This window comes from Triticum urartu, chromosome 3 (assembly GCF_003073215.2).
Source record: "Triticum urartu cultivar G1812 chromosome 3, Tu2.1, whole genome shotgun sequence".
NCBI classification, from domain to species: Eukaryota; Viridiplantae; Streptophyta; class Magnoliopsida; order Poales; family Poaceae; genus Triticum; species Triticum urartu.
The window spans coordinates 507,589,241-507,614,106 of NC_053024.1; the positions used below are offsets into that span (position 1 = coordinate 507,589,241).

At 50.5% G+C, this 24,866-nt stretch overlaps 3 protein-coding genes across 4 annotated transcripts; 2 read left to right on the forward strand and 1 right to left on the reverse strand.

Moving 5' to 3' along the window:
* Positions 1 to 880: 880 nt before the first annotated feature.
* Positions 881 to 2,234, forward strand: LOC125544645 (probable 3-hydroxyisobutyrate dehydrogenase-like 1, mitochondrial). The gene has a single exon (XM_048708386.1). It carries the CDS (start codon positions 932 to 934, stop codon positions 1,958 to 1,960), a length of 1,029 nt encoding a protein of 342 aa, XP_048564343.1. The 5' UTR covers positions 881 to 931; the 3' UTR covers positions 1,961 to 2,234.
* Positions 2,235 to 13,018: 10,784 nt separating this feature from the next.
* Positions 13,019 to 15,001, forward strand: LOC125544646 (uncharacterized tRNA/rRNA methyltransferase slr0955). Its single transcript, XM_048708387.1, has one exon. It carries the CDS (start codon positions 13,140 to 13,142, stop codon positions 14,913 to 14,915), a length of 1,776 nt encoding a protein of 591 aa, XP_048564344.1. The 5' UTR covers positions 13,019 to 13,139; the 3' UTR covers positions 14,916 to 15,001.
* A 6,497-nt stretch (positions 15,002 to 21,498) lies between these two features.
* On the reverse strand, positions 21,499 to 24,613 carry LOC125544647 (auxin-responsive protein IAA6-like). 2 transcript variants are annotated; one of them, XM_048708389.1, is made up of 7 exons: positions 24,385 to 24,613; positions 23,490 to 23,874; positions 23,212 to 23,389; positions 22,354 to 22,616; positions 22,084 to 22,231; positions 21,923 to 21,986; positions 21,499 to 21,804 (listed from the first exon to the last, which is right to left on the reverse strand). In XM_048708389.1, the coding sequence occupies exons 2-7, from the start codon at positions 23,824 to 23,826 to the stop codon at positions 21,769 to 21,771; spliced, it is 1,026 nt and encodes a 341-aa protein (XP_048564346.1). In that variant the 5' UTR covers positions 23,827 to 23,874; positions 24,385 to 24,613; the 3' UTR covers positions 21,499 to 21,768. The 2 variants fall into 2 exon arrangements, with proteins under 2 accessions (XP_048564346.1, XP_048564345.1); XM_048708388.1 differs by having other exon boundaries at positions 23,490 to 23,883.
* Between the last annotated feature and the right edge of the window lie 253 nt (positions 24,614 to 24,866).

Here is a 24,866-nt window from a genome sequence, read left to right on the forward strand (position 1 = left end):
GATCATGTCGGAAGGCGTCGAATGCGTCTCCGGTGAGCCGCCGTCCGCCTCCCCATCCTCCTCATCGTCGGCCAGCCCAGAAGCGCCCACTGAACTACCGTCGTCCGCTCGGGGTGGAGGCCGAAGTGCACGCATGGGCGTTGGTCGCCCCGGCGGTCGCCTTACCCCTCATGTTCACCTTATCCTTCCAGGGCGGGCCTAATTTAGAGCAATGACACATACTGTTGTTTTTACTAAAAAAGACATTTTGAACAAGAATACTAGATAAAATCTTGATATATTCTCTCAAACATATCTACGCATCATCTGATATATCATTCGATATCCGACATCCGATATGTTCAAGACAAACAAATATAAACACAATAGGAGGGGGGGCGAATTCAAGGAACAAAAGTGATGGTTCAGTTTTGACGTACCGTATGAGTTTGAGGTTTGGTTTAGACTTTACTTAATACTAGTATTAGTAAATGAGCATGTGCAATGCACGTTGATATCAGGGAGAAAATCAACTACACGTTGATATTAGGTAGGATATCAGTTACATGTTAATTGATATCAGTTACATGTTAATTATAAAATTAATATAGATGTTGATATATGGTATGCTATCAATTTGCACGCTAAACATGTTGAGAGCTCACCATTAGAGCAATCTAGGTTGTTGAGTTGACATGATTTGATGGCTGAGATTAATTGGATCTGCCCCTTTGAATCTTTTTATATTGATGATATAGATATAGATATAGATTCATTTAAACCTCAACAAAGTACATAAAAATGACATTTCTCCAGATGGACAGGAAGTACCTGGCTGCTATTATGGCCTCACGCGAGGTGCCCCTTATCCGCTGATGTGGAGGGCATTTGGGACAATTCATAGCACGTCCAGATAATTTTATCAATTATCAGGCCGGCACTCCGCCCCCAAATGCTCGCCTCCATCTACCGATCTCTCGCTCGCCGCCGCTCGCACCTTCCGCTTGCCACCGCCGCCGCCACAGCAGCCATGTCGTCGTCTGACACCGCCAGGAGCGTCTCCGAACGTCCGATCTCTCCGGATACCACACGCATCGGCTGGGTGGGGACGGGCGTCATGGGCCAGTCCATGGCCGGCCACCTCCTCGCCGCCGGCTACGCGCTCACCGTATACAACCGCACGCCCTCCAAGGCCCAGGGCCTCGTCTCTAGCGGCGCCCGCCTCGTGGACAGCCCGCGCGCCGCCGCGGCCTCCGCTGACGTCATCTTCCTCATGGTCGGCTTCCCCTCCGACGTCCGCTCCACGTCCCTCGACCCCTCGACGGGCGCTCTCGCCGGCCTCGCGCCAGGCGGCGTCCTCGTCGACATGACCACCTCCGACCCCACCCTCGCCGCCGAGATAGCCGCGGCCGCGGCGGGGGCCGGCTGCGCCGCAGTCGACGCCCCGGTGTCAGGCGGCGACCGGGGCGCCCGCAACGCCTGCCTCTCGATCTTCGCCGGCGGCGACGCGGCCGTGGTGGCCCGCCTGGCGCCCCTCTTCAAGCTGATGGGCAACGCCCTCTACATGGGCGGGCCGGGCGCGGGGCAGCGCGCGAAGCTGGGCAACCAGATCGCCATCGCGTCCACCATGGTGGGGCTGGTGGAGGGCATGGTGTACGCGCACAAGGCCGGGCTGGACGTGGGCAAGTGGCTGGAGGCCATCTCGACGGGCGCGGCGGGGTCCAAGTCGCTGGAGCTGTACGGGAAGCGGATGCTGGAGCGCGACATGGCGGCCGGGTTCTACGTCCGGCACTTCGTCAAGGACCTCGGGATCTGCCTGTCCGAGTGCCAGACCATGGGGCTGGCGCTGCCGGGGCTCGCGCTCGCGCACCAGCTCTACGTGTCGCTGCTCGCCCACGGCGAGGGCGGGCTCGGCACGCAGGCGCTGATACTGGCAGTCGAGCGGCTCAACAACACCTGCCTTGACAAGAAAGGGGAGTGAAACTGTGAAAGCCTACGAGAGTTTGGTTGATGCAATGCAACATGGGAGAATTGTCTCCTGCTGTTGTTCCCTGGTGTATATGGGATTTCTGCATGCTCTGTGTGTTCACGCTTTACAGTGCTCAAAGGTTCAAATAAGATTGCAAAAGTGAAGTTTTTCACTTGCATTGATAGTATTCAACTACTGTATTTGGCAAATCAGCCTGTGGTGATTGTCGATCAACCTGGCAGTGAAACAAGAATATTCAATGAGCTCACCCTTTGTTAACGGGTTATATCTGCATCAATGTGTTTTTCTTGCTTCAGATGACATCCGTACCATATCAGACTGACGCCATTGCCGCACAAGTAAACTGCCGTTTTGTCAATGACTGATATTCTCAGCCTTGAAGAAGCAGATCTTTCAACATCTCCAACAAACAACATGAGTTCAGGCAACGCTGGCACAGGGCTTAAGGATGCAAATTTGGAACCTACAGGATACCCTCCAACCCTGTTTATATTCAACTAAATGAACTAAAATTTCAGAATTCACCTAATAACTTCAGTAAAAATAGTTCATTTGGTTGAAGGAGGGTATCCTCTAGGTTCCAAATTTGCAACCCTGTCAGGGCTGCGCTTCACCTTGCATCTACCAGGAAAGTTACTAGAACCACATATCTTTAACTAAACTACAAAAGCACCAAGTACTCGAGTAGGGCGTTTTGGTGACCGAGCTCCATGGAGCCCTTTATTTTTGAAAAATTCAAAATTCAAACTTTTTGACTTCAAAAAATTCTGAAAATAAATATGTAACTATACACGGATGAAACGCATGTGTGTGTAAAAATTCAAGATGAAATACTTCAAAATGCGACCTATAGAAAAAAGACAAATTTCTGGACTTTGAGGATGAATAGTAACATGTGTTAAAAGGCCTCAGATTTGTCTTTTTTGCACAGCCTTCATTTCAACGTATTTCGTCCTAAAAATTTACACACATGTGTGTTATGCCTCCATGTATATCTGTAATTTTTTTCAGATTTTTTTGAATTGTAAAAATATGAATTTTCATGATTTTGGTGTTTTTCAAAAACCGGCCTCCATGGAGGCCGAGCTCCAAAAGGCATTTTCGCAATTACTCCCTCTGTAAACTAATGTAAGACGTTTTAAATCACTATTAGTTTACGGAGGGGGTATCTTCATATACTGGAGGAGGGGGTATCTTCATATACTGGAGTGCTGGTTTATTAGCTTCGGAAGGAGCGCGCATGCTGTGAAGATGTACATAATAGTGCATACGTATAAACACCAAAGTTAAAAACAGAGCAAAACCCATCGCAGCCAGCGAAGCAAAATAGTCAGCTTACATAAGTTCAAGAGTGCATTACAAAACCAGCATATATATAGTATAACACACTCAAAAGGAATGTACCATTATGGGAAAGAATTTTCACCACAGAACAATTTTCCTTATATCAGGAATTTTTTACTTGTGAATTGGGCTCAGTGCCTTTGAAATATTTGCACCTTCCTGTTTCTGATGTTAGAATTAGAAATAAACTGTCAAAAATTATGACTAGAAAAATTGAGAAAAGGTGTGCTTATTAGCAGGGGAGGTTGTCGAACATAGCTCAGAGAGTTACACTGGTTCAGTCATGTCTGACTAATATACCAATTTATATGATGTCCTTTTACAGATGATGCCTTTAAAAAAATCATGGTAGTATAGAGAACACTAGAGGTGATAAAAATTACACCAGGTCCATGTGTCGGCGTTCTGGGAACGGGGGTCCCAGGACTTGCCTGCCTGCGGCCTGCGGCGTGGCTCAAGGGGGGCCCAGCACGGCCCGTCTTCACCAACACAAACTCAAGACCCTCGCGAGGGGCCAAGCCTTGCGGGGCGGACGACGCGGAGCTTCCTCAGGCACGGCCTCGTCAGGCTGACTCACGAGGAGGCGGAGAGATCAAGGCGGGGTACCTCACGAGGTGCCCGTGACGCAAGCCATGACGACTCAGGGCGCCAGGCGGGTGCCAGCCCGCGCAGCGTCCTCCTTTCCTCTTTAGTGCAAAGGGGGCAAGCGCAGCCGCGGAGTACCGAGGCATCAGGCAAAGGTTGCCATTTCGGTGCAACGAGACCAAGACCAGGAGGACTACGAGACGGAGGTCATCGTGGAGCCCAAGACGGTGTCATCACCAGAGCTTTGCGCAGGCGAAGACTACTTTTGTCAGGATAGCTGATACCAGCTGTCCCCCTTCAAATTAGCCCGCCATTGTTGGCTCCCTTCCCGCTCGATATTTGGGAAGAGGACCAGGGCCTCTATAAATAGGACCAGCCACCCACAGAGCAAAGGGGGCGGAGGGGGTTCGGTCGGTTTTGCTGGAGGCGGAGAGAGAGAAGGTGACTGAACTCCTCCGACCAGTTCATCGCCCTAGCCAAGAACAAACCCTCACGAGGTTGTTCTTCCTTGTATTGTTCATCATCATCAGCCCAAGAGGCAATCCACCACACCACACACTGGAGTAGGGTATTACACCACAACGGTGGCCCGAACCAGTATAAACCCTGTGTCTCTTGTGTTGTTCTTTCCGTAGTTTTAGATCCTAGCATGGCGGAGGGGTGCAGGTAGATAGGAGGCGAAATCTCCGCGCGCACCCCAGTGTTCAAACCTCAAGGGTCTGCCGGAACCCGAAATTCGACATTTGGCGCGCCAGGTAGGGGTGCGCCGGAATTCGTCTTCCACCGCTCCGTGCCCCGTCGCGTCGTCATCACCATGCCCGGCGACAGGGAGGGCAACCCAGACCCATGGGCGGCATGGCCCGCCCGCGCAGAGCCGCTCGCCTCGGGCGACCCCATGCCCCAGGCAGCTCGCGGTCCGTAGGGCGCTGCAGGCCGCGGGCGACGCGGACAGGCTTCGACAGCTCTCACATCGCGGTAGGCGCGGTCGGCAGCAAGGGCCTCCAATCACGCCGCGACTACGACACCGTACGCCCGCCGGGAGCAAGCGAACTCGAGGGCCGCGCTCACGGTGGCCCGAGAGCTGCTGCAGTGCAGACTGCTGGAGGGCAGCCGCGACGTGCTGCTGGAGCGAGTGGCAGAGCTCCTGGGCTTCGCCGCCTCGGGGGCTCACCCCTTCTACACCCAGCTCCCATCTCCAACCCAGGGCGGCCCGCCCGGGGGCCCCGCGCGCCCGCGGGCTCCAAGGCTACTCCAACACCAGCGAGGCTGTCGGCACCGGACCGGCGGCGGCGCAGCCCCCGCTCCTGGTCCGCGAAGAAGAAGGACTCGACGCGACCCGCGGCCCCAATGGACAGCCGCGCTGCCACCCCACGGTAGGCGCGTCAGGCAGGACCGCGTGGCGCGCAGAGCACTACGGCGTGGCCTTCGGGGTAACGGCGCCAGAGGAATACGTGCCCCTCATGATGGACCAAGGACACCCACACGAGGGCGAACAAGGCTCGCTCCTCAGCCCAAGCTGGGGGGACGAGGCGCCAGAAGCTGAGCCCTTCCAGGAGTCTCGGGACGGTCCCACTGGGCACGCTGGAGGCAATGATTATCGGGTACCGCTAATTCCTCAGCAGGCATACGCTAACCATGGATCGCAGGAGGTGCAGGTTGCCACGGCGGGCAGCTGCCCCGCTCCCACAGTCTCCTACCCCTCGGGAGGAGGGTGCAGGGGGCTGCAGGAGAGGGGCAGGGATTTGACATCACCACCGCGGTGTTCGGAGAAAGGTGTTCTCAGGAGGTAGGCCCTCCGCTAGGGAGGTGCCCCAGGGCCTGCCCCCGGCGGAGGACCCATGGTCGTCGGGGGAACCGCTGGCGACCGCTCTACCCCATCGGCGGCGTCCTGGTTTCCGGTCGTCGTTGATGGCACTAGAGTGTGGCGCAAGGCGGGGCCCTCATCTGGCGATATGAAGCAAGGCCAGTACCTGTGAAGAAGGCCCAGTGCCTGTGAAGCTCGCCGCCCCGTGACACTCTCACGTAATAATGAGTGGGGTTGTACACGCCCCGGAGTCTCAGGGGTGCCGGCCTCAGGCCCTGGGGCTCCCTCCCATGCCCAGTGGCAGCACTTAGCTCCGCGCTGGTGAGAAAACGTCTAAGACTAGACTAGGTACCGGACGCGGTCTTTTGTTTGCTTTTGTTGCTCTTCCCCTTGGTTGTCGCTTCCCCCCGCTGGATTCAAGTTGGATTCGAGTTTGAGATTTGCGTGTGTTCGGGGAAGGGGTGCTTAGTCTCGTTCGAGCAATTTCTCACGTTTTGGTTACCACTTCGCCTCAGCCGCCTCCCCTCGCGAGCCCCTCGTGAGCCGGGTCAGGCCTAGCTTGCGCGCAACCCAGATTGCCGCCGCCGCGTCCTCTCAGGAGGGTGTTTTACTGCAGATCCTACGGATTCAATCAGGGGACACTCAGAACACCACGACCCCCCGCGGGCTGCCTCAGGGCCAGCACGGAACGAAGGTAAACTAACCGACCAGCGCGTCGCTTAAGCCAGCCACCTGGCGCGAGCGCATGGGCGATGTAGCTTCTACTGATACGATAAACACAAGTTTTACATGAGGGGGCCCCCTCCAAAATGCTCTCACAGCTATCAGGCCAAAACCTGAGTTCTATTCATGCAGGGTGAGGAAGTAGGAATGATGCATAATCAGTTGGATGAATCCCCCAATGCGTCCTCAGGAGCACCACCAGAGCCGTCCATCACGCCGCCCTCGTCAGCCGCCACGATCACGTCGTCGTTGTCCGAGGCGAAGGCCCTAATAAGAGCGTCCACGTTGTCTTTCACCCAGTGCGCCAGCTCGCCTCGAATGGCCTGGGGGACTGGGGCGATGGCAGCGTCAAAATCAAAATGGGGATCCATGTTCCGGAGGTGGCTGAAGACGCGAGAAAAGGCGCGCCTGAGCAGGGCGCGACTCCTCTCCTCCACCAACCTGTCAGCCCTGATCGACCGCGCCTCCAGCTGCGTCACCACGTCAGTGAAGAACTGAAGATTGTCAGCATAGTTGACTGCGTGCGGCTCGCCGACGGCCTCCTTGCAGATGTTGCCCAAGGCCGCATTGGCTCTCTCCCGAAGCATGGTGAGCATGGGACCGTGCTCGTGCTCCAGGATCCGCCGCTGACGTATCTCGTCCGTATTCTGGCGCGCGACGGCCTCAGCCTCCTCCACCCGCTGGCGAAGAAGGAGCACCTCGGCCTGGAAAGTGGTTAACTCACCTTGCGCCACCTCAAGGGCGGCCCGGGAAGCATCGGCCCGCCGCATCACCTCCTCCAGCTTGGATCTCAAGGCGGTAGTCCTGCCTTCAGCTTCGTCCCGGATCAACCCCAGCTTCTCTTCGAACTCGTGCTCGAGGTTCAAATGCGCCATCGCCACTCGACGCCCAACCTCCTCCAGGACGCGGGCTTCCTGTGCAGCAACATCATCCTCCGCCTGCGTCACCAAGTGCTCCCTCGTCTCCAGACGCTCGTACTCGCGGGTACGTTCGGCGGCTTCCAGCGTCAGCGCCTTCTCACGCTTCTGGAGCTCTGCTGAGTCGCCAGAGGCCGCCTTCATCGATGCGAGGGCTGCCTCGTGCAGCTCCACCTGCTCCTCCAGCGAGTGGCACCAGGCCAGAAGCTCCCGAGCCCGCTCCTCCGCAGCCGTTCGCCGCCGGTCAGCTTCCCGAGCCTCCTCAGAGGCCCGAGACCGGGCCTCCCGAGAGGCCACCAACGACGCCTTAGCCTCTGCTTCATCAAGATCACGCTGACGGCGCGCAAGGGTGATGGCGCCCTCCAGCTCGCGCCTCTCTGCAGCCAGGCGCAGGCCCTCGGCCTCAAGGCACGCGTCTTCATCAGCAAGCTCCTCACCAAGCAGGCTCACTGCGTCAGTCGCCCTTCAAAGGAATCCTTGGCGGAGAGCGCGACGCTCCCGAGCGCGACGCTCCCGAGCGCGCTCGAGCACGTCTTCCACACCATCATCTGCCCCAAGTAAGCGCCGGGGGCCGCGAGTCAGCACTCCCCCTCCGGACTGGGGGCTGGGGGCTGGCACCCTCGCGACGGCCGGGCACGCCGCGTCAGAAGCCCGGCCTGGGGCCAACCCGTCCTCAGGAGAAGAGCGCAGGAAACGCCTCAGCCAACCGCAGTCCACGACCAGGCGAGAAGCCCATGGCAGGCTAGCTATGCCACGAGAAGGCCCGCGAAGGAGGATCACGAGGTGAGCGGGGCCACGATATGCCTCAGGATGGTTCGCCTCTTCAATTGCCCTCACCACAAGGGCTCCGCTGCTCGGAGCACTTGAGGACGGTGGAGAGGGCGAGGTCAAGAGGGACGGCTCCTCAGCCGTCTCCGCAAGCTCGGCTAGAAGGGGCCTGCGGAGCAAGGGTCAGTACAAGTAACAGAAGGATCGGAAGCCGGGAAAGGAGAAGGCTTACTCATCAGTGGCGAAGTACTTCCTACGCTTCAGCAGGAGACAAGGGTAATCGTCGCCCAGGGCCTCCCTTCTCTTCCGGAGAGCCTCGAAGTTCACGCGGAAGCGGCCCAAGAGTTGGGCGCATGGATCAACCTTCGACGAAGACAGAGCGTCAAGGCGATCTGCGACAGGGGCGCCTGCCTGATATGCGCTGCCAATCGCCTCCCCAAGAGAAGAAGCTGGAACCTCAGGGGCCCCAGTCGCAGGCACTGAGGGCAGCTGCTCGTCACCCTCAGCCTCAGCGGCACGGGCCCCAAGAGCTGCTTCCTCATGAGCCTCGCCCGGCGCTGTCACCGTGCCGGGAGCCCCCTCGGCCTCTGGCGCCTCGTACCTCCCTGCTCCGCCACTCAAGGATGAGTCGCCTTGGCCGACTGGAAGGGCAGTCACCACCACTGGGTTCTCGCGAGGCCCCTGAAGGCCGGCGGGGCGCGGCCCCCACTCATCAAAGACAGGCATCTGCTTCACAAAGTCGCCCCTGCTCTGGCAGAGGTACAACAAGGCCCCTCCCTGCCGGACGCTGTCGGGGTTGGGGTACCCAGCCAGGGTCAAGAGTGCCGTCCTCAGCACCTCAGGAGTCAGGTCCTCTTCCTGGAGCCTCATACGATCCTCGCGCCCACGGAAGGCCCACATCCGGTGAGAATGGCGTTGAAGAGGAGCAACGCGGCATAGCAGGAACTCCTTCACCACCTTGGACGTTGTCACGCCAAGCGACCTCAAGAGCGCGAAGCGGCGCCAGACGAAGACGAGCCGGGGGCTCTCAAGCGTCTCCTGGCCCCAGCCCGAATTGGGGACAACAGGTGAGGTCGGCTCCGATAGCAGGGGGCTGGGCACCCCTGCGTCCACATACAGCCACCGCTCGCGGAACCCAACCACGGGCAGGGGGAGCTTGAAGTCAATCCCAGAGGCCGCAGTCTCGGACGCGGCAACGAAGTTCACGCAAGCCCAGCATTGGGTAGGGTCGACAAGATGCAACAAGAAGAAGTGGCGCAGCAAGGCAACCAAAGGAGGGATGCCCACCATAGCTTCGCAAACAAAGGCGAAGACCGAAAGGAGGGTGATGAATTCAGGACCCATATGCATCATGTGGATCTGATAGTGGGAAAGCACGGCGTTGAAGAAATCAGAAAAGGGAGGAACCAGACCCGCCCACAGGGCGTCGGCAAGATACGGGACCTCGGTGGCTGTCCTGTCGATGGAGAAGTGGGACGCGGGCCAGGCTGTCGTCCTCCTGCATTCATTGAAGATGGTGGCCAGAGCCAAGCTGACCTTGCCCAAGCCCTCGGCGGGGGCCGCCGACGGCGGCGGGCAAGGCGGAGACACGGGTTTCTTCCCTCTCCCCTTCTTTGTCGAAGCCATGGCGATGGGAAGGGGGGGGAAGGTTATAGATCAGGTTGAAAACAGAAGCCAGAGTTCGAGCGGAAGGAGGACAGAGGGCACTCGAGCAACAGAAAAGGGAACGGCTGTGTACGACTACGGGTCCGCCTAGCGTGGCGCAAAATAAGGAGGGCGTGGGGGAACAGTGCCGCCCATGACCAATCAACCGCCGCGCGACGCCTAAGGCCGCAGGCTGTTAGGGCCCGCGGCGCTTCGCTCTTGCCCTTCCGCCTCCCTGCACGGCCAAGTTCGAGCGCGCCTTGGGCCCGGGGGCTACTGTCGGCGTTCTGGGAACGGGGGTCCCCAGACTTGCCTGCCTGCGGCCTGCGGCGTGGCTCAAAGGGGGCCCAGCACGGCCCGTCTTCACCAACACAAACCCAAGACCCTCGCGAGGGGCCAAGCCTCGCGGGGCGGACGACGCGGAGCTTCCTCAGGCACGGCCTCGTCAGGCTGGCTCACGAGGAGGCGGAGAGATCAAGGCGGGGTACCTCACGAGGTGCCCGTGACGCAAGCCATGACGACTCAGGGCGCCAGGCGGGTGCCAGCCCGCGCAGCGTCCTCCTTTCCTCTTTAGTGCAAAGGGGGCAAGCGCAGCCGCGGAGTACCGAGGCATCAGGCAAAGGTTGCCATTTCGGTGCAACGAGACCAAGACCAGGAGGACTACGAGACGGAGGTCATCGTGGAGCCCAAGACGGCGTCATCACCAGAGCTTTGCGCAGGCGAAGACTACTTTTGTCAGGATAGCTGATACCAGCTGTCCCCCTTCAAATTAGCCCACCATTGTTGGCTCCCTTCCCGCTCGATATTTGGGAAGAGGACCAGGGCCTCTATGAATAGGACCAGCCACCCACAGAGCAAAGGGGGCGGAGGGGGTTCGGTCGGTTTTGCTGGAGGCGGAGAGAGAGAGAGAAGGTGACTGAACTCCTCCGAGCAGTTCATCGCCCTAGCCAAGAACAGACCCTCGCGAGGCTGTTCTTCCTTGTATTGTTCATCATCATCAGCCCAAGAGGCAATCCACCACACCACACACTGGAGTAGGATATTACACCACAACGGTGGCCCGAACCAGTATAAACCCTGTGTCTCTTGTGTTGTTCTTTCCGTAGTTTTAGATCCTAGCATGGCGGAGGGGTGCAGGTAGGTAGGAGGCGAAATCTCCGCGCGCACCCCAGTGTTCGAACCTCAAGGGTCTGCCGGAACCCGAAATCCGACACCATGGACCACCTAGCAACGACCACAAGCACTGGAAGGAGTCGAAGGCACGCTGCCATCATCGCCCCTTCCTCATCGGAGCCGGACAAAATTTATTATAGTAGACAGCCGAGAAGTCGACGTGCTAAGGCCCTAAAGGACAATCACACCAGAGCAGCGATCATCGTAGATGAAGAGAGTAGTAGATGGGAAAGGTCAAACATGTAACCACATGAATGAAGACGAGTAAAACCTGCATCCGAATAGATCCACCGAAGATCAGCACCGACCGAACCCCACGAGATCCGATGGAGACACACCTCCAGACATCGTCCGACAGCACTATACACACCATCGGGACGAGGATCAGACGTGGGAGACATTATTCCTATCAAGGGACATCGCCACCGCCCCACAACCTCAACCAAGAGGTTGAACCTAACAAAAACAAGAACGGGCCCCTCCCATCGAAGGCGGGGCGGACCAACGGCGACGCCGAGGGAGGAGGAAGAAGACTTTTCTTGAGAAGGAAAGACAACCATGTATGGGGCACAACAAATGGGCGTCTAAGCGGCACATTAACGTACTTTTGTGTGAAAATGGTACGAAATGTGGCCAAGAATATATGTCGTCATGATCAAATTTAGAGTTTGTCCCCGAATTTAGAGAGAGGAGTGGTCTGCTCCTTCAGCCCCTTCCTCTTGCGGATATCGACTACACATCAATCGTGTTTGCGTTCTCTTTCCCGTGCTCTTACTTTTTTTTGCAAGTTTGGCTTCCGCATTCTTATCTTGTTGACTGTTGCAAACTTGCAATAGTAAGCTTAAAACTTCACAACTAAAATTGTTTTTTTATAACAGGTCTATTCAACTCCCCCTAAATATATTCCTTGATCCTACAATGACACATTGCCAAGTTCAAGGGGGGAGTTAGCCAAGGAGTATGGGTTCAGGGTCACCCGAACCGGTTTCGACTAGGCTTTGACAATCCCATATGTGCGAAGGCTGATGCCTCAAATCTAATGTTAATGAAACCGAAATTTTTGATGTTGCGTATGGCGTTTCTACATGTTGCAAGTTTGTATGGTGGCTGTTATGTACAGACGAGCCATGTGTGGCAACTATTCCGGACATCTGTTGCGCATGGTTGACTTTTTTATCTTGCAAATGTATTTATCCGTCGTTGTCTGTGTTGATTTGTTGCATGTGCTTGTCTTTCACGTTACTTGTCTTGTGACCACTTTTTTTTCCCTGCTGCAAAAAATGTGTATTTGTCGTGTGCCGAGGATTTTTGGTTTCATGTGGCATGTTCAAATTTGTCACAACGATTTTTGGCAGGGTCATGGGAGAAAATGTTGCCACAATGCCGCATACATACAACGATAACGTTGCTGACAGGTGCAACATTGGGGTGTGGAATCTATGGACTTAAGAAAGAGTTGGCCTGTGGAGTTGTCTAGAGTTGTAGAGTTGATTGTAGTTGCTTGAAGATAAAACTTTTGATCTATGAATTTCAGGACTTGCACGGAGTTGATTGCAGTTGCTTGAAGCTATCATTTCACAATAGGAGTGTATTCACAACAACCACGGTTTAAGTGGGCTCCACCCTTGCAGGAAAAGTAAGTCCAACACCAACATACTTCCTCTGTTTCAAATTAGTTGACTCGGATTTGTCTAGATACGGATAAGTATCTTACAATCAATAGTTGTCGACTAGGCCGATCCATGCTCAAGAAATACCATGGGTATTATTTCTTCTATAAACGACCCTTTTCTAAGCTTAGTTGCTTCACTGATCTCTCCAAAAACTTGTACCCACATCTGGCTTTTTAAAATCGTGTCAAACCGTTTGGCATGTCTAATACACGTAATGACGGTTCAGCGCCACTTTGAGGGGGCAAGTGGTGTGCTTAATAAGTTTTTAAAAGGGCTACTCAGGGATAAGAATCTTATTGTGGATTTGTGGGGGTGCTAGTGAGACATGTGACAAATGTACAAAATAAAATTTGCTCGATGGCCCTAAATATGGATCCACTTGACAAATTAATAATGGTAAACTGTGGGGTGGCTCGCCAAAAACTGCCCCTTTCTCATCTCAGCGCGTCATCCTCGCCGAAGCATTTCGTCGAGCGAGGGCCGCGCGCCGCCCAAAACCCCACATCCCAAATCAAAACCCTACGCTCCGCCGCCGCGCCATGCTCCACTCCGGCCTCTCCAAGTCCCAGCCCCTACCGCTCCTCGCGGGAGCGTCTTCGCCTCGCCGCGCCCTCCTCGCCGGTCTCCTCCGCGCCGGGTACTTCTCTAAGTCCGCTACCTCCTCACCCGCGCTTCGTCCGTCCGCCACCCGTGCGAGCACCAGGGCGGCGACTACCCCGCGAGATCCCTCGCGCTTCGGCCTGGGACACAGGGTCTCGTTCTCCACTGCACCAGATGGTTCTGATTCGGTCGGCGGCGGGGGGAGGTCGCTCCCTTGGCTAGCCGCCGGGAGCGTCGATAGCGGCGTCCCCACCTCAAGGACTAGCGCCGGACGCTCCTCCTCGTGGGAGAGCTCCGCTGATAAGTTCTTCTCTAAAGGCGACCAAAGTGCGCGAGTAGAGACGTTGGAAGATAGCGTTTCATACAAGGAGGGGGGAATTGGAGGGGAGGAGAATGAACCGATTGACAATCCCAAGTGGGGGCGGATTAAGGATAAGTTCCGGCGAAACGTGGCAAGGGATGAAGGGTCCCGTGACCGTGGTGAGAGGTTTGAAAATCCGGATGTGAGGCGGTGGAACAAGCAAGAGGACCGTGGTGAGAGGTTTGACAAGCCGGATGTGAGGCGGTGGAACAAGCAAGAGGACCGTGGTGAGAGGTTTGACAAACCGGATGTGAGGCGGTGGAGCAAGCAAGAGGACCGTGGTGAGAGGTTTGACAAGCCGGATGTGAGGCGGTGGAACAAGCAAGAGGACCGTGGTGAGAGGTTTAGAGGGGAGAGGTTCAACCAGCCAGATGTAAGGCGGTGGAACAAGCAAGAGGACTGGGGAAGGAAGACATGGAAGGAGGTAGGGGAATCGACAGTGCCAAAGATGGTTGGGGAGGGGGTTTACGGTGTTGGGCCGGTACTTGCGGCTCTCACGGCTGGGAGGAGGGAGTTTTATGCATTGTACACACAGGAAGGAATGGATTTGAGCAGGAGCAACAAGAAGAAGAAGGACAAAAGGGGGATTGAGAAGGTGCTGCTGATGGCAGAGACTATCGGGCTTAAAGTTATTGAGGCGTCAAAGCATGACCTCAACATGGTGGTGGATAACCGTCCACATCAAGGTCTGGTGCTTGATGCATCACCCTTGGAAATGGTGAATACTAAGGAGTTGGAACGAGTCAGGGTTCGTGGTGGCAAGGCACCAGTCTGGATAGCTTTGGATGAGGTTATGGACCCTCAGAATTTGGGAGCCATAATTAGATCAGCCTACTTCTTTGGTGCGGAGGGTGTTGTCTTGTGCGCTAAGAACTCTGCTCCATTAAGTGGAGTAGTGAGCAAAGCTAGTGCAGGCTCGCTTGAGTTGATTGAGCTGCTTTCATGTAGGAATATGATGCAGTTTCTGTCTTCATCAGCTGAAAATGGGTGGCGAGTTCTTGGTGGTACCGTCGCTCCAAAAGCTATACCTCTCTCTGAAGTTACCACAGGGGAGCCAACAATTCTGGTGTTGGGCAGTGAAGGCACCGGTCTGAGGCCCCTGGTTGAGCGATCCTGCACACATTTGGTCAAAATTGCTGGTAATGCTGATGGATTTGTTGTAGAAGAAGAAATAGATGCCACAGATGCAGATATAGGGGAAGAAGGTGATAATTATTCAGGTAATCAAGATATGAAATCATTCCTTGCAGTAGAGAGCTTAAATGTTAGCGTGGCAGCAGGAGTTTTGCTTTATCATCTGGCTGGAAAGAATGTCCACCCTGTAACTGAGAAGCCTAGCATCTCTCCTGTGTAAGGATGTTCCATGTTTCATCCATACCATAGTTACTAATATTTGTTTTCTTGTACTCCCATTAAGGATGAACTTTTGTTTCTGTTGCATGCTTTGAATTTGCTGGTTTGACTAATAATTTATTGCATAGGTGTGAGGGCAACTTCTTTGAGAAATAGCTTATTTCACCAGGCTGAGTCAGATTCTATGCATGTTTGTTTCAAGGCTAACCATGCCATAGCTAACCCTAGTTAATTTGTGGTTTGCCGCAGAAGTGTGGCAAAAATGTCTATGATGTATGGGCCATATGGATAAAAAAGTGTGGCAAGTCACAGTAGCTAGGAATGTATTTTAGAAGAGAACACGGTAGCTAGAAACCAAACACACACCTGAAAAACAGTGGCGAGCCTAAGTTAGGCGTGTCAAATTGTGTGCAGGAACAAAACAGCCCCTGGACCTGTCAATTGCAGATACATGATTCCTGAGCATATATTGACACCATCATATCACTTAGTACTTATTTTGGTGTAATCTGGAACACACATTAAAAGAGGATGACTACTGCAAGACCATCATTCTGTTGTTATCATATTTACTTACATATAACAAGCTAGTTTGTTGTGTCACTGGAAGTCTGAAACATCTCTCTGCTAAGAGGTGAAATATTCTGCTTGATTGTTGAAGTTCATATCACGGTATCATCATTTGCTTTCAGACTTGATCACCGATCCTGTTGAGTGTTGAAACTTCCAATTGCAGTGTAATGTACCTTGAGCCATCAAAGCTATTTATATGTTGGTATATCCGTATATGATTAGGTAGTACTAGTCAACTGAGCCAACAAATATGCAATTGCATTTGCAGTTTTGAACCGTAGCAACAAACTTTCTGCTTCTTTGGTGAACTGATAAATGACCTTACTTAATTGAACGTTTCCAGCTGTTGAAGTGGTATCCAGAATTTTTTTCTGATTAGTCTGTTAATCCCAATTTATTGTAGTAAGTAAACTAAACTGACCGACCGACCGTTAATAGTAATCCCTGGAAGGATATCAATCTTCACCAGCGGATCAATTAATTGGGGATGACTATAGTTCTTTGACATGTCATGGTTACCATGCAGAGATGGACACAACTCTTGGTCTGTTACTCTGTTTAGGCAATTGGACAAACATTTATGTGGAATATATGCATGACTGTCCTTTGCATAACATGTTGTATAATCTTGAATTAAGCCTCCGTTTCCAGCTCAGGTTCATTCAGTAAAGTTATTTTTGGTGAATTATAGATGTGGTATTGAAATACTTTTGCTTTCTATTATCTCTGGAGATAAGTATACAAATGGGATAATTCAGCTCCTCGGTCACTTCATTCTGTATTAGTTTATTTATTATCAAGAAAGATTGTACCCAGTCACTGAGTGTTTAGCTATGCTATACTGCTATCTAATGGATACAGGACCAGCAAAGAGTCAGTGCAAACCTAAATATCCAAAGCGGTCAATAGTTGGCTAAAGTGACAAACTGACACTTGAAAGTTGTAGGAGATGATTTAGAGTTGAGTGTTCTAATTATGCTGAAGGGCTCATGAAAGATCTTCAAAGTCATCTTCAGTTTCTTCATAATATATGCCGCAGGTATTCAACAATCTCAATCATTCAATCTTTATACTTGTTGACAACCAATTTATGTAGGATGAAGCTCAAATATGCAATTCTTAGTTGCTCCAACCAACCTTTAGTGACATATTAGTTCGACACTCTGTAATTACAGTTGAGAATCATAAGATTAGCATTGATAGAAAAGTTGACATTAACCAGTCTTCTAGGTGAGTGCCGGGAGGTACTGTGTCACAAGAGTATGACTATTATTTCATGTTATTTTGGAAGAACTGTGGATTTATTTATTAATTTATTACTACAGGAGAACCACCGGGATTCAGTTTGACCATTTACCGGCTCATGTTTTCTCCTTTTGGATATATGCTTTCTGTCCTTGTTGCTGTCTAAAGTATTAATTTTAAGCTGCATTTTGATTTCAACAGCATTACAGGTTAGGAAGTTAAAGTAAACTATCATAAATCTTCTTTGGTGCCCATAAATGTGGATTAGTCAGAGGCTGCTCGTTTAGCAGATGTTTTTGGTTGTCAGTTGGGGAAACTGCTGTTCACATATTTGGGTCTGCCAGTGAGTACTACCAGACCTAGGATTGCTGATCTGATGCCTTTAGTGGACAGGATGGAACGTAGGCTCATTGCTAGTTCTTCCTTTCTGGCTCAGGGTGGCTGTTTGCAACTGCTGAACTCTGCTTTGTCACCAATTTATTATTTTTGCAGCCTCCAGCTCCCTCCTGGGATCCTGAAACAGCTTGAAAGAATTCAGAGACAGTGCCATCGGAGGGAAAATTGTCTGGATCCAAAGCCATCTCTGGCTGCTTGGGAGTTAGTCTGTCGCCCCAAGTCGAAAGGAGGTTTGATCCTCAACCCACGTATTCAAAGTGAGGCTCTGCTGCTGAAACATGTCAACAAGTTCTATAATAAACTTGATATCCCCTGGGTACAATTAATTGGAATTCTTACTATCATGGTATAGTACCACATGCTACTGCCCTCTGCGCTTCTTATTGGTGGAGAGATATCTCCAAATTGATGGATGATTTTCGGGCTGTCACTTGGGTTCAGGCCAATATGGGGGATTCTATTCTGTTTTTGGAATGACAGTTGGCAGTGTGGTGGATCAATCCTGCCTATGAATCTTCGCCTCCCCTAGGTTATTCTCTTATGCCCTTGCTGATAGTGCTTCTGTTCCTGATGTCCTGGATTGTGTGGATAGTTCTGTTCTTTCCCACCTTCCTCTTTCACGTCAAGCCCATTCTGAGTTCCAGACTATGTAAGGCTGGAGGTGCATCATTTTGATAGAGGGCAGAAGGATGTTTGGCATTGGAAGGAAGGCGATCGAATATACAGGGCTATAAGTTATAATTTTTTGCACAAGTCTTTGGTTTACGACCCTTTGCTTACATGGATCTGGAAAAGTTGTTGTATCCTAAAGATCAAGGTGTTTGCCTGGTTGCTCATCATGGATTGGTTGAATTACTAGAGACATGCTTCAGAGGAGGAATTGGAAGGTCACTGAGGATATGCATTGCGAGCTCTGCTCCTCAGGGGCCAGGGAAGACAGAAACCATTTGTTCTTCCAATGTAATGAACTGACTATGGCTCTAGAGTATGGGCTTATTTGCAGATTACTTGTCCTTTTGTTCAGGACATGAGTGACATTGCCATGCAAGCTAAGAGAGGTTTTGGTCAACCTTTCTTCAGTGAAGTGGTGTTTCTGGCCTGGTGGAATATCTGGCTAATTCCAAATGCTAAAATCTTCGACAATGAAAGACCTACCTTTGTCAAGTGGAGGAGTGGTTTTATTCATGATATTTCTCTTTTGGCTCATAGGATCAAAGTGAAACACAGGGATATGTTGCTTAGATGGATTTCCTTCCTCCCCCCTTAGGTCTGTATTTCTTTATATCCTGTTGCTATTGTCTATAAACCCCTGTAATATTGTTTGACTTGGAATAAAGAGGAGGCGTGGCCCTACAGTGTACAGTTAAAAAAGATTATCACGACAGTTTAAAAGAAGGTTACTACTAGCACGCTTTCGACTTCACTGTCATTTCAGGGAATAGCTGGTCTGTTCAATAAAGACTAAACTATAGTATCTGACCCTAGTTTACATCTCTTCATATACATTCATGCACTGGAGTGGCTTCATTTTGTTGTAGTGACCTGTTCTAGTAACAGTGTTCTTTTGGTAAACATTAGCTGCATTTTTTTTTTGGAATATTGTAAAAGCAGGCTGTCCATTCATATGACACATGAAGGTGTACTAATGCACGACAACTACATTGTTTTCTTCTCAAAAGAAGAACATAGCTGAAGTGTCAATTGTCAATTGTCGGTTACTGGGGTTTGATCTGATAGATCGTAAAGAAATTGTTTTTATAATATTCCTGACCAAATCATACTTGACTAGAGAGAAGAGGAGACAAGAACAAGAAACAGAAACCTAATATATATCTGAAACTGGACAACCCGTTACAAATAATATATGGGAATATTCCACATGTCAGTGCACATGAATAAAGTGGGTACCTATTGCTGCCTTGTGTCGGACAAACGCAGGTAAGGCTTGGGAGCTTTTTTAAGTAGTATGGTTTAAGAAACTATATCAAACATTGTCTACTTTACTGCACCCTGATCCTACTTTATGAACTAGGTGTCACAATCAGGTTGGATCAATCAGGAGTGGAGCCTGCAAGGTGTGGTGATGTGGTTTTGAACTGTACTTGACCTTTCCTTTTAATATAATGGTATTACTTTTCGCCATTTTCTTTTAAAAGAATTATGTGGTCCTGTTCTTGGATGCAGCACAATAATTGGATCACTGTACCTTTTTACTCAGAGAGGTGCCTTGCTGATTTATTTGTTCTTTGCATAGCTAGTACCTGCAATTTTGATGTAAGATGTTAGGTGAATCCATGCTAGACGCCTTCGTGCTGCACATTCCTGGTGCGTCCATTCCCTGCCTTCTGATAGAGTATATTCTCTGGTTATCTGATTGCTGCTCTTTTATCTATGTTTGTTCTCTTATTTGATCCATCCACCTGAATAGTCGATGTGCCATCTAGTATCTTTTGATGAATGATGATGATAACATCATAGCAATGCACGTATCGACACATGATCCAGTCAGCTGCAGCTCACATGTGTGGAACTGTGAACCCATACACTTGAATATGTGATTAGTTAGTGTTGGTACAGAAGGTGAATCGATATTGTAGAACATTCTTCCCGAACTGCTACACAGACTCTTTTGATGCATGAGCCCCTTGTGGGCTGAAGGTGCGTCTATGGGATGTGCACATGTCCCATTGCAAGTTTGTGACTGTAGCATTAGGAATTAGCGCGCACATTACAAGACATCTCTTGCTCATGGGCTCCCAACATGTGAAACTGCTGGTGTCCTCAGTTACGTGTGTGCCTTTACACTTCTGTAGTCTCTTCGATTGGCAGGTTGATTTTAAGTACTCCCTCCGATCCATATTACTTGTTTTAGATTTGTCTAGATACGGATGTATCTAACACTAAAACGTGTCTAGATACATCCGTATCTAGACAAATCTAAGACAAGTAGTAATATGGATTGGAGGGAGTATCGAGAAGTAAACAACTAGTAGTGGCATAGTGGAATAGAAAATTCACAGTTGGGTGCTTGAAATAAGGTTGGCTTTGTCATTCTGCATTATCTTATCACCTTTTCTGGCTTTCACCGACACCAAAAACACCGTGCTTGCAAAAGCGCTACCGTTTTTTAGTCCATATTAGTAAAACATACATTTGCACACTGCAAGTGGCAACACATGAGTGCACAACACAACGGGGATAAAGATGTCCGGTAAAGACATTACGAAAGGGCTAAGATTCTTTGATAAATCCACCCCACCTCTGCTACTTTTCCTACTGTCTGGAATTTAGCGATGGTCCAGTGACAAAGACCCTTTCTTTGCCCGCAATTTCAAAGTTGTGAGCATCAAGGTGAATATCCCCTGTACCACAAAAGCTTTTCTCCTCTCAGTCTCCTTTACCATCAGCTGACCCGTAAGCTTGTTTGGTGCTCGTATGCTTCATTATACAGATTTATGTCAACACACATACAGGTGTTACTCATCTGTCGAAACAGCTGACCTGCCTGCATTGTAGTTGTTTCATTGACAACATCCTGCACACTGAAGGAGGAACAAGTATGCACGTACTATAATAAGGTATGCTTCGTAACGACCAAACACAAATGTCCTCCTATTGGTGTCTATTGTACAATCTAGTTGCATGGGCTTGTCTTGGTACTGTACTGTATATAAGTATTTCAATTTGCTTTCGTCAGTTTGGCTTCTTGTATTGTGGGGCGTTGCTAAAATCCGCTCTAGAAGTGATATGATCAAGTTGGCAAGTTGAAGCCAGTGTGCAGTTTCTGTCATCCAGAAAGAACCAATGCCACCTGTTTTTAATCTTGACTTTGTCAAGAGCCTTTTGATATGATCATCAGAGCAGTATTGGGATAACTTCTAGGTTTGGCAAGTGGTGCTATCAGATGGGTATAATCACTAGCGCACCTAGAACACGTACTCGTATAAAAACAGTACATACTGTTGATTCTTAGCATCACAGAGGCGAAAGGATGAAAAGGTTGGCCCTCCTGTGTGTAGTCATGATCTTGCCTCTATGAGGAGCGATTGGTAGTTTGATGCCCAGCCAGTATGAAGGCATCAGCACATATTTTACTTTCGGCAATTTTGTGGTTTGGTCAAACCTTTCTCATGGTTTTCGTGACCACAAATTTAGAAAGGGGTGTGGTTGGAAAGATAATATTGAATTAACAACTCAGCTACTGGACCCTTCAGCCTTTTTATATCCTAAACTTCTATAGCATATTCCACATGAAGTTGCTACTCCATATATATCGTTCGGTGGTGTGATGCTATCAGGACAGGCCAGGTGCTGGTCCTCTTTTGTCATGAACAGATTTGCATGTCAGGTTACAAATTTGTCAGAGAAAATAGGCGCCAAATCTATGTAACTGAATCGAGAACTATAGCGTTAAATACAAGGTAGCCTAATTTACAAAATGGGCAGGATATCTCCATGCATCTGCGGTATGCTAATTCATCTCACTACAAGAAAAAAAGGTTACCGAACTACTAATCCTCAAAAAGGATAACGATCTCCAAACTGACCACAGGATTTAGGTCTCCCCTGCTTCTTAGGAGTTCCTTTAGTTTACGGCTTCAGTGAGCAACATTCCAAATGGTTGAAAAGGTGTCACCATTTCAGCCATTTGCTGCTCTCTCAGGAGTAGCTCCAATCTGAAACGAAAGGAAAAAAAAACAGAATTTGAAAGAGTCAGCTGTGGCTCAGTCTGGGCAATCCAAACATGTACTTGATATCGGCACAGATTAACAGAAAAGTGCAGCTGTTGCTTACCAGATCATGGGAAAGCTCTGAGCTTCTCAGAACCCTCAGCCTTTTAGCGGTCGAGACAAACACACTGCAGTAGTTATTATGTACAAGCAGTTTAGATGGTGTCGAGGAGCTTAACACAAATAATTTTGGAAAACTGTATATGATGGAACAATCAAGCTTACTTCCAAGGGACATCCCCAACCAGCATCCTGTCTCCTTCACTGTCTTCGTAAACTAGAGTATATTCACCGGACCCGTCTAGCAACTGCGAAAATATTTTTTCATCTGCTCCTTGCTGTGTACGGTCAACCTTAGACGGGTCCCTTTGCACTGCAACATGGTCATGTGTAAGTTGTAATAAAAACGAAGATATCAACCTAGTTTTGATATGAATTGACAGTTTGAAACTAAATCAAAGTACTTATTTTATTTGGATTATTGTTAATTCGTACCTTGAAGAAACCCGTGGAAGAGATCTTTGACAGCCAATGAAAGTCTCCCGTAGCTGTCACATGCTGCAAGATCAACTTTCCTTCCAATGGGGATCCCATCCATGTTGATTTTCACAAGAGGGCTTTTCTTGCAGTCAAGCACGGCCTTGGCATCGGCTTCACCGATTTGTGGTTCAGGGGGCTGTTTGGATGCACTAGTGCTTGCAAGGTTTCTCCTGAATGACCGGATTGGAGGCCAGCCGACCACTGGAGCTGCAGCCCCTCTGTATCAGATTAGAGCACGGTGAGTTCTTCTGTGAAAGGCCAGCCAAATAAATACTTGCATGCTAGTTTTATTGGACTAAATAGTTGGATATTTATGGTCACTCTAGTATTCACCCTTTCTATTTGCACTGCACTTGGTACCAAAATACACACACACACACACACTACCACTACTTTACTAGTATAATGTTAACAATCCAAAGGTAAGCGCCACAAGACAGAAACTGTAAAGAACAGCAAAATAATACAGTGCCTACAGACTTGAGCAAAAAAGGCAACCATCTTTTAAACAAAAAACTAATATAAAGTAAAGCAAGCTTTTGGAAAGGAAACCTGTGAGCCTTAGAGCCTCATGTTGACCAACTAAGAAGAACCGACCTTACGCCACTGCAAACTACTCCCTCCGTTCATACAAATACAAGATATTCTAATCTTTTTCTGAATCAGATGTATATAGACACGTTTTAGTCCGTATGTAGTCCTCGGATGATCATGGAGGAACAATCCTTGAATGAACTATCAAAGCAAACGCAGGCGTAGTTCCTTGGTGAGAGCAGAAAAGATGGCAGAGGCACCATGCAGGGGTATCATTACCTTCCCCGCGCCTGCGGTCTGTTGCCGATGTTGCGCGCAGGTGTAGCAGGAGGGGCATGTGCTGGTGGTGGTGGGGGACAGCACCCTTTCTTCCTCTCACCGACGGCCTCTGTATTTTCCTCCTCCATCGCCAGTTCCTTCCCACATGCTGCTGCTCTCGCCTGCTCCTTCTCATAACCTTTAAACAACAGAACAAAGAGTATGTTTAGTTCACTGCTTCGACGGACCTGCTGTTACCATGTTCCAAGCGCAAAAGCACAATAAAAGTTAGTTGTTACCTTGTGCTTTGGCCTCAACCGTGTCCAGGAACCCCCTCTTTGCTCCGGTGGTGGTCGTCGTCGTGGTGGCCGTGGAGTGTCTAGGGGGGTACCCAAGGGAGAGGGCCGGGCTCTCCTGATGCACCCTCTTCTCTCTTGAGCTGGCCGCTGGCTCCTCTTGTACGAGGCCTGGAAGGCCAAGCTTCAGCTCCAGTTTCTCGTCCTCGTCGCTCCCGAAGCCTGTGTTTTTTGACCTGCCCTGCCCTGGCGCTCCTCCTCTCAGGCTCCATTCTTTCTCGTCCGGGATGAGATCCAGGAGTCGAGGCATGGCTTCTCTTTTCATGGAGCTTTCTTCCATAGGACTCGTTCTTGGCGAGCCAATTCAAAGTCTCCGAGACTCCAAATGCTACACCAGCTAGTAGTATAATATTAGTAAGAATTGGTGTCAATGATATGAGAGGAGACAAGTTCAGTTGTACACTCAACTTAGCCTAGCTAAAAGTGCGAAACCAGCGGGAAGCGTATGCTGAGGTCAAAGCGGCGAACACGCGGATGAAAGAGAGGGAGAGAGAGCAAGGGGAAACGGGAACTTGAGATCAAATCAACCAGTTTCTACTTTCTAGCGAAGGTTTTGCGCGACAAGACAAGACAATAAGGAAGTAAACATGAAGGACACGGAAGCAGAAAAGCTCATGGCTAGAAACAGAAGAATGGCTAGCGAGCGTGCGTTGGCTGGAGGAAATACTCCAAGCAGTCAAGTCAGAGATCATGTCAAACAATCATATCAGCTAGCTCGTGTTAAAACCGTTTGAGGCAAGAAAAGAAGAAGCCGCAGCCTCTTTAATTGGCAAACGCACTTTACCCTTAGCAAAGTAGACCAAAATAACCAGAAGCCACAGTTAACACAGAAACTCACCAGGGGATGAGCTGAGAAGAGCAGGCAGTTGAAGCGAGCCTTAGGCCAAGCGATGATGATGAGCTCCGGAAGCAAGCAGGATGTGGGATGGGAAATGGCCAAGTGGAAGCGGATGGGTAGCTAGCTAGGAGAGGTATGTGGAGAGGGGGGTCGAGAAATGGCACCTTGGCTCTGTTACCGACCAGGCTTTGAGCGCGAGCGTGGCGTGGGTGCCTCGAGCTCCTTGCACGCCGTGCCTTTATAGGCTTTCTTCTTTCTTTTGCCCCTAGAGCCGGCCGGCCGGCCGGCTCTCCTTTTTATCCCGCCGCTTTTTCGCTCCGTTTATCTGGACCGGACCGGTCCGGACCGGAGGAGAGCGTGAGTGCGTGCATCGCGCGTCCGTCGGCGACGGATTAGGTGTGTGGCCGGGGAGATTTGCCACGTGACACATTTAGAGAGAGATTCCGTTTGCGTTGCGAAAGAGGACGGACGGACGATCGCGA